Genomic DNA, 12594 nt, shown 5'->3' on the forward strand with positions numbered 1-12594 from the left:
AACGTCAATAATAATAATAATAATAATAATAATAATAATAATAATAATAATAATAATAATAATAATAATAATAATAATAATAGTAACAACAACAACAACAACAATAATAATAATAATAATAATAATAATAATAATAATATAATAATAATAATAATAATAATAATAATAATAATAATAATAATAATTATTATTATTATTATTACTATTATTATTATTATTATTATTATTATTATTATTAAACAAACAAAAAAAAAGAAAAGAAATTACTTCTAGTCAAGTGTTTCATTGGCAAAACTCCTCTGCTAAAAAGTGTCTCACAAGTCTTTGGCTTCAGATTTAAACAAATCAAGGCCTTTAATTAATCACTTGCACGGCGCTATTCCAGTGCAAGGTGTAAAAGTTTTTAGCTTTTATTCAAAAATATTTCAAATAATAAGTCTTGTTGTACAGACTACAAGGGTCATTCTATATAACATTCATTTCCCAATTGTTTGCACCCCATTTTTGTTCGTGAACATTAATAATTACCTTTACTTATTCTTCTCATTTTTTAAAAACAATCAAACACTTAACACGGTCATATATACTGAACATCAAGAAACTGAAAGGGTTCTGAATTGAAATTAGGTTAAGCGCTACATATTAATACGTGTACTTAATAATCGGTTAATTTAACATCATATTATTGTATAAATTGATAACAATTAAAAGAGATTAAAACATTGGATACACATCAAATTTGTAATCAATAAAAACATCAAATTCAATTATGTACATAAATCCATTCCATTCAACCTTCCTGGTATAATGTATACATATAGCCGTTCCCTTCTAACTCTATAAAGACTTATTGGTTTATATATTTTTCTACTTTTAAACAAACAATAACAAAGAGTTTGTAATTTTGCATTCAGTTTTGTTGTTTGTTTTAATATTTGAATGATACAATAATCTAGGACATAGGAGTCGCTTATTCGTTGCTGCCATTTAACTAATAGTATATATATATATATTTACAATTGATCTATTCTAAAAAAGCTGCCACCTTTGTGATGTCCTCAATGAAAGCTATTGGGAGTGATGATGATATCATGAATTTAATTTTAAAACTAAGACTAAGACAACTTGTTTATCTCAAGAACCTGCCATGTCGTCCTCCCATTGGTCCAGTACTGGAATTTCATTATTAGTATCATCAACACTTTGGTCGAATTTATCAAATAAAAACCGTTCTAAACTATATGACTCATTTCCATTATCACCCCACTGTACTTCATCATCTGTCGCGGCCATAAGCTCTTCAAGATCAAAATTCAAGTCATCTGCAGAAATGTAACCTCCATCAGAATTGGTTACGGGACAACTGTGGGTTTCACTGACAGTGGAATGTGGACTTGGGTTATTACTCTCTAGAACAAAGGAAGATGAAAGGTTTTGACTATCTTTACCATGAAGATTGACAATGCTATTGGTTATACCAGCATCATTACTACAAGCCCCATAATCTAAAGACTCTACTTGAAAATCGTTTCCTAATACTACCTGATTTTCACCCTTATTTGCCAAGGGTATCGTTTTGAGTAAGCTGACGTCACTAACATAATCAAAATTTGAACTATTTACATCTAATTTTGGATTGTCTTCAACTGCGACAGGGGATAAAAGAAAATCAATTTCATTGTCAAAGGTTCCAGAATGCTCAGATGAAATTTGACTCGAAACTGGATTGTTTGAAGGGGTCTCTGAAATATCATCAACAATGGATTTGAGATCTAATTGTAAAGGACCCATTATCAGAGATGGTGAGTTATTATCATTGGGTGGAATAAAGTTACTATAATTTTGATGGCACTCGGTGGATTTATTAGAATTATTCTCGTCACTTGAGAGGAAAGACTTGGAGAGGATTTGAGATAAGTCTAGATTTCTATTTTTTGTATTATTTCTCTTCTCTAAGATTCTATTTGCAAATTTAAAAATAGTGTCAGAATTTGTGGTAGTAAGAGTAGCATTTGGGGCAAAACTGATTGTAGAAGTGTTGACAGCAGCTCTTTGTTCTGGCTTTGGCAAAATTGGTACTAAACGTTTGTCATTTTCATACTTCGGCTTTTTTGAGGGAACGGCCTGTACGATATCATTTTTGTCATTGTGAGATCTTTTCAATTGCTGTGGGGATTCTTTATGTTTGAATTTGTCAGTAGCTTTTAAGGCTGAACTGAGACAATTTCTGATATTTTGTAACACATCTTGATTAATTTGTGCTTTCATTTTATCTACTTTTGAACAAGCTTCTTCAATTGCTAGATGGACACCTGATACTTTTCTCAATAAACTAGTAAGATTACAGAGCAAAAATAATTCTTTGTGCTTCCCACTGGCCCAAAGTTTAGCCTCTTCTTCTAAATCAGATGGAAATCTTTTTTCATTCCTTAAGTGTTCTTCTAAAGCTTTGTATTTTTTAAGCAAGATATCTTTATTATCCTTTGGATTAGTTGTGGGATTTTTCCATGGAAGTTTAACAGATGAATCCCACCAGGAAGGCTTACATTCCATACTCCAGACCGTTTCTTGTCCATTTCCTTTTCCAGCTGCCTTGCGGCTAAGATATCTCACTGCGAAATCAAGCCAGGCCTTTTCACTAGAAATAGTGTCTTTTTTATCACCATGAGTGTCCAATGGCCAGTTAAACTGACACGGGCACAAGTTTCCACAACTCATTGTGGAAGTGGGTATCAATTGGACGAAGTCCAATAGATGAAGAGTCAATCACTGGATTATCTCCAAGAATAAAATCACTTTCTTTCAAATTTGAATTATGTCTATGTTTATCGCTTTGAGGAGGGCAATTGAAATTACAAGAACTGTGTAAATCGTCGCTGGGTGTGAAGGCTTTGTCGCATTGATATATAGTCTCTGTTTTCGCATCAGGCTTTGACAGTGTGACACTTGATGATCTAAATTTTTGAACCACGATCAAGAAGGCAACACAGGCTAGCAATAGTCGCTCAATTTGACCATCATCAGCTTTGTTTCCTAATATTTGATCATATGTGCAGAATCCATCATCATGTGAAAATTTATTACAACAGCTAACATCAGTGGCAGCAATGGTTTGAGGAAAGGAAGTCACGAAATCTGTTGTAACCAGAGCAGACTCATCCCTGACATCCGAATTCTCTTCATCAAAAAGATGCTTCACTGTCGAGAACCAAGGACGTAAAGGTAAGTTTTCAGGTTTCCTGCTAAATGCTGGAAGACCAAAGATTTCCCGTTTTGAGTCACTGGTTGGAGTTTCAGTTGAGCATACAATATTGGATGTTTTAAAATCGGTTGTCCCTGATATTTTGATCGCTTCGTTATCTTGTGTTTGTTGTACAGATTTTTCCTTTGGAGAATACTGACACTGAGTTATAGATTTTTGCCTTTCTGGATCTTGATTTTGCAGTTCAGTTTGTTGGATCAATCGCTGTAAAATTTGGTCCAGTATTTGTCGTATTTTACCTCTTCGTTGTCGATTGGTAACTCGTTGTTCAGTTTTGGAGACTCGAAATTGATCATTGGAATGTAACTCTTGGTCATCAATTGTCGACTGTCCTGTATCAGATGCGTCCGTTTGCTGATGCTGAGCAAGGGCACACAGCACCAAAAGGTGCTGTATTCGAGAGTTCCTCGCCATCGTGGATTTATAAAAGTATTATGTTGCTATAGTCATATATGATACCTGGAGAATAAATTAAAAAGTAAAACAAGTTAATATACATCAATATTAAATACATTCTCTATCAATTTTATGATGCACTCATTGTATCCCATCATCATTACAAATGTTTAAAGACTATATAAAAAAGTGGTTAATATGAAATTTCCAGCTCCAAGCAAAATAAGTCAGGACATAAACATATTCAAAGGAAACAGTTAAGTTACAATAATACATGATACCAAATACTACACATTATCAATTCTAATTGTAAAGAATCAAAATCTCAATTATGCTTATTGTTATGTATATATTTTCATTCACTTGACATAATAAGGCATATATATCTTGGTTTTGTTAGACTTGATATTCTTTCCTGCAATTTTTGGCAAATCTGCAATTTTTCACAAAAACAAAAAAAAAGAAAAAAAAAGGAAGGCAATTTTTTCACTGTAACAATTGAAACAATTGCGCAGCAATTTTTTCACAGTAACGTTTTTATCAAAAACAGCTCTATAATCGCTATGCTGCACTGCAATAGATTGCATATTTTCCGATCAGATAAAGAGGATGGCCCTTGTTCACTACAACGTATCAATATCAAAGTGACTGTGCAGATTGACTCTGGACCTCTGATAGCATGGCACCAATGGGGATTGAACCTGGGACCATTTTTTATGGACACCAGTGGAGATTATACCAAGAGTAATGAGAGGTCAATATTAGAGGGAGGAAACCGAAAGACCCAAGGATGTGAGCAGCAGTGGGGAATGAACTCGGGAATATGAAATGTAGACACAAGTGAAAAGTGAATAAGGGACAAAGAGATGTAAAAAGTGGAGAGTAAACTCAGGACTTTGAGATGTGAACATTCAGTGGATAGTAAACCTGGAGCATTCAAGTTCAAAGTTCAAATTTTTACATTCAGATATCATGAGAGATTGAACTGAGCACACAACCAAATATATATACCTCTCTCTCTCTCTCTCTCTCTCTCTCTCTCTCTCTCTCTCTCTCTCTCTCTCTCTCTCTCTCTCTCTCTCTCTCTCTCTCTCTCTCTCTCTCTCTCTCTCTTTGTATGTGTGTCAGTGTATATGAATGAAAGTAGTCCTAAAGAGCCATAGGGCCTATGGAGCTGGAGTTTATTCTGGTTTCTATTGTGCTAAACCCCTGTGTATAGGATTTTATCCCTAGTCTATCTAACAGACCCAGCAACCCAATCACTGCTGGGTGGAATGGAAATTCAAACAAAAAGCTCACCCGGGATCGATCCCACTCCCTTTGAGTTTGAAGTAAGTCTCTACCAACCGAGCAGTTGGGACCACCATCAACCCCATCCCTATTGTGTGTGTATGTATGTGTATACTACAAAACATCTTCATTTTCTATCTGACTGCATCACTGTATAAATGACTAAGCGATACATTATATTGTCTTGAAACACAGTCAAGCAATGTTGAGCATTGTATTGTCATCGGCCTGGTGGATAACAATGATATGAAAAGTCTGGCCCTTGCACCATGATCTTAGGTAAGGCACATAAACACATCAATTCGAATCGCAGGAGATGTGAATGAGTAGGAACCTAGCTTTAGACAGTGACAGATATTTTTAAGTGCTACAACGAAAAAGGATCTCTAACAGACAACTTGTTCTACTTGAAATGGAAATTTAGTTTAAAATGGCCTATTGGTGGAACAAGCGAAGCATTGTGGAGCAAAATGACCATTGTAAATCAGTTGAAATGCGTGATATAAATGTTCATATATGTATTCATTTTGCTCTTGATCAATGTCATCTAAATGCCCACTCTTTTCTGCTTCTCAACCACCCGACATTTAGGTATTCACCACTGTAATAACAATAACAATAATAAGAAGAAGAAGAAGAAGAAGAAGAAGAAGAAGAAGAAGAAGAAGAAGAAGAAGAAGAAGAAGAAGAAGAAGAAGAAGAAAGAAGAAGAAGAAGTAGAAAGAAGAAGAAGAAGAAGAAGGAACCACTTCTTTTCGAAAATGTCCTGAACCTAGTTAACATCTTGGTTTAAGTCTTGAGATTGATATCATGCAGATTGTCAGAGCGTAAAAAAAAAAGATGATCTTTTATTTGGCACAATATCCATTATGGCTGCGGCTATTCTGACTCGTCTTAGTCTTAATAGTCTCCTGTGGCTAAATGTGTTCAATGTGCGATCAATTAAGTTATGGTATTAGATAAAGAGGATGGCCCTTGTTCACTACAACGTATCAATATCAAAGTGACTGTGCAGATTGACCCTGGAACTCTGATGGCATGGCACCAATAAGGATTGAACCTGGGACCATTTTTAAGGTACTTATTTAAATGGAAAAGGATTACAGTAGTTTTACAATTTACAGCACGCCTAAAGAGGGGATATTTTTTATTACCGGGGAGGGGTGGGGAGACCCCCGACCCCCCCCCCCCTCTCTCAGGCCTCCCTAACTCCTAGACTGTAACTTTATTATGAAACATAAAGTTTGCCATCACTTGCAGTATCGAAACTGATAAGAAACACAACAAGTAATAATGGCGACGACCGACTCATCAAATTGTTTTTGAAATTAGAAAAATCACACCACTTATAAAAATGAAACGTATCTTTAAGTAGACTCGTCTAATATTTACTGGGAATACATAGGTACCCTATAATTATATAGGATATATGTAATCTTTATGTACTCAAGTACACAAAGCCTATAATTATACTGCTTATTGAAAGTCCATATTATTGGCTAAAAGATTAAGTAATATCATAAAAGTGTTGTGAAACTACGGAATTCCTCCCATATAAATCACCATACCCTCTATTTATCGGTTTATTTTATTATTATTTTTCTTGTGGGGCGTCTCTTTCACTGGACTCGTGTAACTGAAATTGTAGCGACCAGTAGGAGAATCTATCAAGACGTCTAGATCTAGATAATTTTGCGTTTATGGCTAGGCCATGGTTTTAAATCATAATCATGACTACCATACAAATGAAATGCCGTAAACAATACTTACGTTTGTAAAACTATTGTTAAACAAACAAATAAAATCAGGAAAGTTGGTTAACCAACCGTCTCGTTCAGGATAAATGTTGAAAGTGTCGAGTGTAAAATTATTGTCAGGTCGACAATTTGACAAGAATTACTATGTTACTATTTTTAGTTCACGATTAACCAATCAGAACTCCACGAAGTGTTAACCCGATTTATTTTAAGAAAGCATGGATTACGTCACACTATGAAAATAGTTAACTTGAAACACATCCTCCAATCAGAAACGACAAAATGGTTAACCACCTCTTTCCGACGTACGTAGTAACGTAAACAGAGAAAAACATCGAGAAAGTTCATAAGCTTTCTTTCTAATTCGCCATCGAAGCTATGTAATTTTTAAACCAACGATTTTTGTGATACAATTGAAGAAAAGTCAAAGATATATATAAATATATAAATAGTATAAGTAAACACAGTAAAATGGGAAAATCAAATGGAGGTCTTAAATCTATTAATAACCTTTTGAATTTTCCTGGAAAAAGCATGAAGGACATGCGTAAACACCAAGACACCTTTTGTCAATTTTAGGTTGGTCAATCAACGCTTGTTGAAGACGTGGTGTAAGTTCTCTATTTCTAATTTCTGGGTAGTAGCAACAAGTACCTATAGATAGTATGCAGATGACGTCACTCAGGCCTTTGTTATTGTTTTTGCGATCCGCGTTTGTGAGTTGTTCTCACTAAACTGTATTAACCAGACTATAAAAGTTCATGGTTACACAGAGTTTGTGTGTTGGTCCGTTATACTTCCGGATGGCAATGTTGTGAACTCCTTGGCCAAGCGCATTCTATCTATATCATTGGTAGTAAGTAGTGTTTGTGTGTGTGTGTGTGTGTGTGTGTGTTTCTGTGTGTGTTTTAATTATTTATTTATATAATTTATTTATTGTTGTTGTTTGTTTGTTTTTTTGGGGGGTTTTTTTTCTTCTTTTTTTAAGTAGCTCTCTCCCTCTAGTCAGCTGATCCTGCGTAGGACGTTGCTTCCCGAACTTTCTTGCGAAACAGATCCGCCAGTCTACTTGCTTGAGTTGTCATTTGTCATTCCGAGCCATTCACATACATCTTGTTCCCAGCTTCTTGTTGGTCTACCTCTTCCTCTCTTGCCGTCTACCCTTGTCTGCAGAATGTGCTTTTCTAATGATTCGTGGCGAGTCGTATGGCCAAAATAGTTCAGTTTCAATTTCTTTACAGTTTGAAGAAGAATTGGTGATTTTATTCCGATCCTTCTCAGGACTACTTTGTTTGTTTTTCAATCCATGATATTCTATTTTTCTATAGCATGCTATTTCAAAAGCTGTGATTTTTGTGCTCTCTGCTTTGCTGATAGTCCACGCTTCGCATCCATATGTTGCAGTTGGGAAAACAACACTTTTGAGGATTTTGAGTTTTGTTTGAATGCACTGCCCTTTCCAGATATTATTCATCTTTTCTAGCTTTGATCTTGCCATTGCTAGTCTCCTCCTGATTTCTGGGGCCGATTTCCCGTTGTACTCAATCCTGGCTCCAAGATATTCAAAATTCTTTACTCTTTCTATTTCTTCTCCGTTGATTTTTATGATGGCATCTGTTTTGCACTTGTCAGTATTTTGGTCTTCTTTATATTCAGCTTAAGGCCTTTGGTCTCACTGTGTAAGTAGCTATGCTGGGGAAAACAAATGGTGCTGTTGTCCGACGTGCCTTGCACGTCAGTGTTGGCAATACAAACTAATCTGCCCTGTCAGTGGCGGTTGGTATGAATGGCTACTAGTACTAGGGCTAAGGCATATTCAAATTTCAGTGTTTATGTCCAGAATATTGATTTAAAAAACTTAATTTATTGATTTTTCTTTAATAACACTCACAAAGTTCACTTTCACTTTCACGCCCTCGTCAACTTCTGTCTGCGTGTCGTGTAAAGATGATGACAAAGGAAAGAGTGAAAGAGAGTCGTTGGGCTTTTGTCAAAAAGCTTTCTATTAATATGTCCTTAACACTCATTGGTACTAACCACTTACCACTTGGTGATAGCCAGAAAATGAACGTTGACCTTTTTCCGAGCCCTTCGCAACAAACATATTGGTCTTCTCTAACAAAGCCCCTTTAACAGTCATAGATTCACATATTTCTTTTGATTGCTCGGTTATGTGTTCTCTGTATGTGTGTCTAGGTAGAACGTGATGATTTGGGCGTGTGGGATGTGTGTGCTTGTGTGCTTTTATGTGTATGTATGTATGTATGTATGTATGTATGTATGTATGTATGTATGTATGTATGTATGTATGTATGTATGTATGTATGTATGTATGTATGTATGTATGTATGTATGTATGTATGTATGTATGTATGTATGTATGTATGTATGTATGTATGTATGTATGTATGTATGTATGTATGTATGTATGTATGTATGTATGTATGTATGATAATGTATGCAGTGGCGGTTCTAGCCTATTTATAGTGGTGGGGCAAAGATGATTCGTCATTTATATATATATATATATATATATATATATATAATATATATATATAATATATATATATATATATATATATATATATATACTTACTAAATTAATCCTCTTCGGGCATTGAGGCACATAGGGCATCCACCAGACATCTCCATTTTTTTTGCGATCGGCTGCTTTTGCGGTGGCTGTATTCCAGGACAGGCCTGCTTCCTTTAATTCTTTCTCCATGGTCCTTCGCCAGGTTTCTTTGGGTCTTCCCCGCTTTCTCTTCCCATCTGCTGTCCAGTACGAGGCTGTCTTGGGAAGTGACCCTTTTTCCATTCTGGCCACATGACCCAGCCATCACCATTTTCTTCTTTTTATTTGGCTATCAATGCTAGTGCAGTCAGCTTTCTTTAATAGATCCACTGTTCTTATTTTTGTAGGCCAAAATAAATTAAAAATTCTTTTTAAACACTTGTTCCGAAAGACTTCTAGTTTCTGTATTAAGGAGGATGTCATTTTCCAGCTTTCACTTCCATAAAGCAGTTCACTTAAAACATTGCTCTTGTATATTTTCAGCTTTGTCTTTCTCATTATTTGCTTTGATTTCCAAAAGTTTTTCAGCATGCCGAAAGCCTGGTTTGCCTTTTGAATTCTGTGCTTGATATCGTGTTCTGCATTTCCGTCGTCTGTTATTTTGGATCCGAGGTAGGAGAACTCTGTTACCTCTTCAATTATACGTTCATCTATCCTAATTTCACTGTCATGTTTTGGATTCACCCTAATGTACACAGTCTTATCGAAATTTATTTTCAGTTCAATTTTCGAGGCGTTCTTTTGTAGTACGTTTAGTTTCTCTGAGGCGTCTCTGTGTGTACTGGAAACTAACGCGATATCATCTGCGTAGTCTATATCTTCCAGAAAGGATGTCAGTGTCCAGCGAATGCCTCTCTTCTTACCATCAATTGTATTTTTCATGAGCCAGTCTAGAGCCAGGATAAACAGAAGCGGGGAGAGTATGCAGCCTTGTTTTACACCAGTTGTTACATTAAAGCTGTCTGTTAAATTGTTACCACAGATCACTTGGCATTGGTAGTTGCTGTACATTGCTTTGATTAAGTTGACTATCTTCATCGGTATACCATAATGGCGGAGTATTTTCCACAGGGACTCTCTGTGTAAGCTGTCAAAGGCTTTTTCAAAATCGACAAAAATGGTGTAGAGGGGGCTGTTCCATTCACTGCTTTGCTCCAGGATTTGTCTCAGGGTAAATATGTGGTCACTACATGACTTCCCTTTTCTGAACCCTGCCTGCTCTTTTCTAAGAATGTTTTCAATGTGAGGTGAGATTCTTTTCAGAAGGATTCTATTAAAAATTTTGCTCGTTACGGACAGGAGTGTGATTCCACGCCAGTTAGCACAATTTCCCAGGTCTCCTTTCTTGGCTATTTTATGGATGATGCCTTTCTGCCAATCCTCTGGTATTTCTTCCTTTTCCCAAATGTTGGTGAACAATTTACTGAGAATTTTGGACATTTCTTGCGAGTTCGCTCTAAGCATTTCCGCGCTGATTTTGTCAATACCTGGGGCCTTGCCATTTTGTTGTTGTTGTATTGCCTCGTGCACCTCATGCTCAGTGATTGGATCAAGATTAACCTCTACATCCATTTCTGCTTCTGGGATATCTGTGTAAGAAGATGATCTTCTTACATACACACACACACACACACACACACACACACACACACACATATATAATATATATATATATATATATATATATATATATATATATATATTTTTTTTTTTTTTTTTTTTTTTTTTTTTTATTTTTTTTTTTTTTTTTACTTTCACCTTAAAAAAAAATTTCAACCACAAATAATCACATTCACAATGAAATGACAATACCAGTAGATTTTAGTTATTCCAAACGTAATCAAAAATGAATCACGACGAAAGAGAATACAACAAAAAATAAAGGACGAGACATAATGCGACAACACCTTGACAATACAAGTCCATTTCATTCACTCGAAAGATTAAAGAGAAGCTTTAATCCCCCAACGGCGAGATTAATATTTCTGTTACATTACTGGTTTTCAGTAATACGTAGTAACTTTAAAGTTTTCATCGAGAAGCAACAACAGCGATATGACTCGAGTTTCATTCAGAGCTCAAATTGCATCATTTTTACTGCTCTCTTGTTGGTTAGAATGATTGTACCGGTGGTGGTAGTGGTTGGAATAGTGGTAGCGGTGGTGGTGGTGGTGGTGGAGGAGGAGGAGGAAGAGGAGACGGTGAGGGAGGATGTAATTATGGTAGTGGTTTTGGTGGTGCTGGTGGTTAGAATGACAGATGTGGAGACGATGACGGAAATTAGATGATGATGTTAATATTGTTTTTATTGCTATTGTAGTACTTGTTGTTAAGGTTGTTGTTGTTGTTGTTGTTGTTAAAGATGATGATGATTATGATGACAACGATGATGTCGTCGACAATGATGATTGCCATACGATATTGGCTTTCGCCAATAAATCATACAATTTGATGACAACATACACGAAAGTGGAAAAAATGGTAAATGGAACCAAACAATAAACTGATACCATTAATAACCACAAAAAATACGACAATCGTAATACCACCAATACGTACAATAATAATAATAATAATAATAATAATAATAATAATAATAATAATAATAATAATAATAATAATAATAATAATAATAATAATAATAATAATAATAATACCATCATCATGACTACCACCACCATCATTATTACGTTTCCAATCAGTTTTTCTCGTTTTTTAAAAAAATTGATACCTATAATAGACGAAAATTCCGGTGATTTTTTTAAAAGGGTAGTTAAAATATCTACGATTTTATTAACCCTGAAAACTACGATTTTTATTTTCCTATTTCAAGTAGGCAGGTCTGCTAAGACAAGTATCAGTTTCGTAGGTGTAACAAAAAAAAAAAAGACAAACAAAAACAAAGTTTATTTAATCTTAGACTTTCGCCAATAATTCATACAATACAATTAAGATAAAATAATGCTACCAATCTCTCCTCATGCATTCGTTAGACCAGTACATGATCAAACCTGAGCCCGCCGTCGGAGGAATCGATAATTCATCCCTTCTCAACTGCCTGGAAGTGGAACCTTACAAACATGAGCCCGCCGTCTCTGGATTACATAATTCATCCATTCTCAACTGCCTGGAAGTGGAACCTTACAAACTTGATATCATATTATCATAAGTTACGTAATATCTCAATCTTTCTATCTGTAAATACCAGAATCCTTATTCATCTCATTTAATTAAATTTCATCTTTCTTTTTATTTCATTTAAACAAATTATTAATTGTTCTTCATTTTAAAGTAACTGGTAAATTCAGGGGCCT

At 35.1% G+C, this 12594-nt stretch overlaps 1 protein-coding gene across 1 annotated transcript; it reads right to left on the minus strand.

Annotated features, from left to right (window-relative positions):
- Positions 1-498: 498 nt before the first annotated feature.
- On the minus strand, positions 499-6851 carry LOC144976771 (uncharacterized). The gene is made up of 2 exons (XM_078921191.1): positions 6719-6851; positions 499-3721 (listed from the first exon to the last, which is right to left on the minus strand). The coding sequence occupies exon 2, from the start codon at positions 2716-2718 to the stop codon at positions 1135-1137; it is 1584 nt and encodes a 527-aa protein (XP_078777317.1). The 5' UTR covers positions 2719-3721; positions 6719-6851; the 3' UTR covers positions 499-1134.
- Between the last annotated feature and the right edge of the window lie 5743 nt (positions 6852-12594).

This window comes from Berghia stephanieae, chromosome 7 (assembly GCF_034508935.2).
Source record: "Berghia stephanieae isolate SIO BIC M18660-M18661 chromosome 7, UCSD_Bste_1.3, whole genome shotgun sequence".
NCBI lineage: Eukaryota > Metazoa > Mollusca > Gastropoda > Nudibranchia > Aeolidiidae > Berghia > Berghia stephanieae.

Excerpts from the sequence above, each read along its gene's own strand:
- LOC144976771 (XM_078921191.1), bottom strand. The coding sequence starts at position 2,718 with ATGAGTTGTGGAAACTTGTGCCCGTGTCAGTTTAACTGGCCATTGGAC.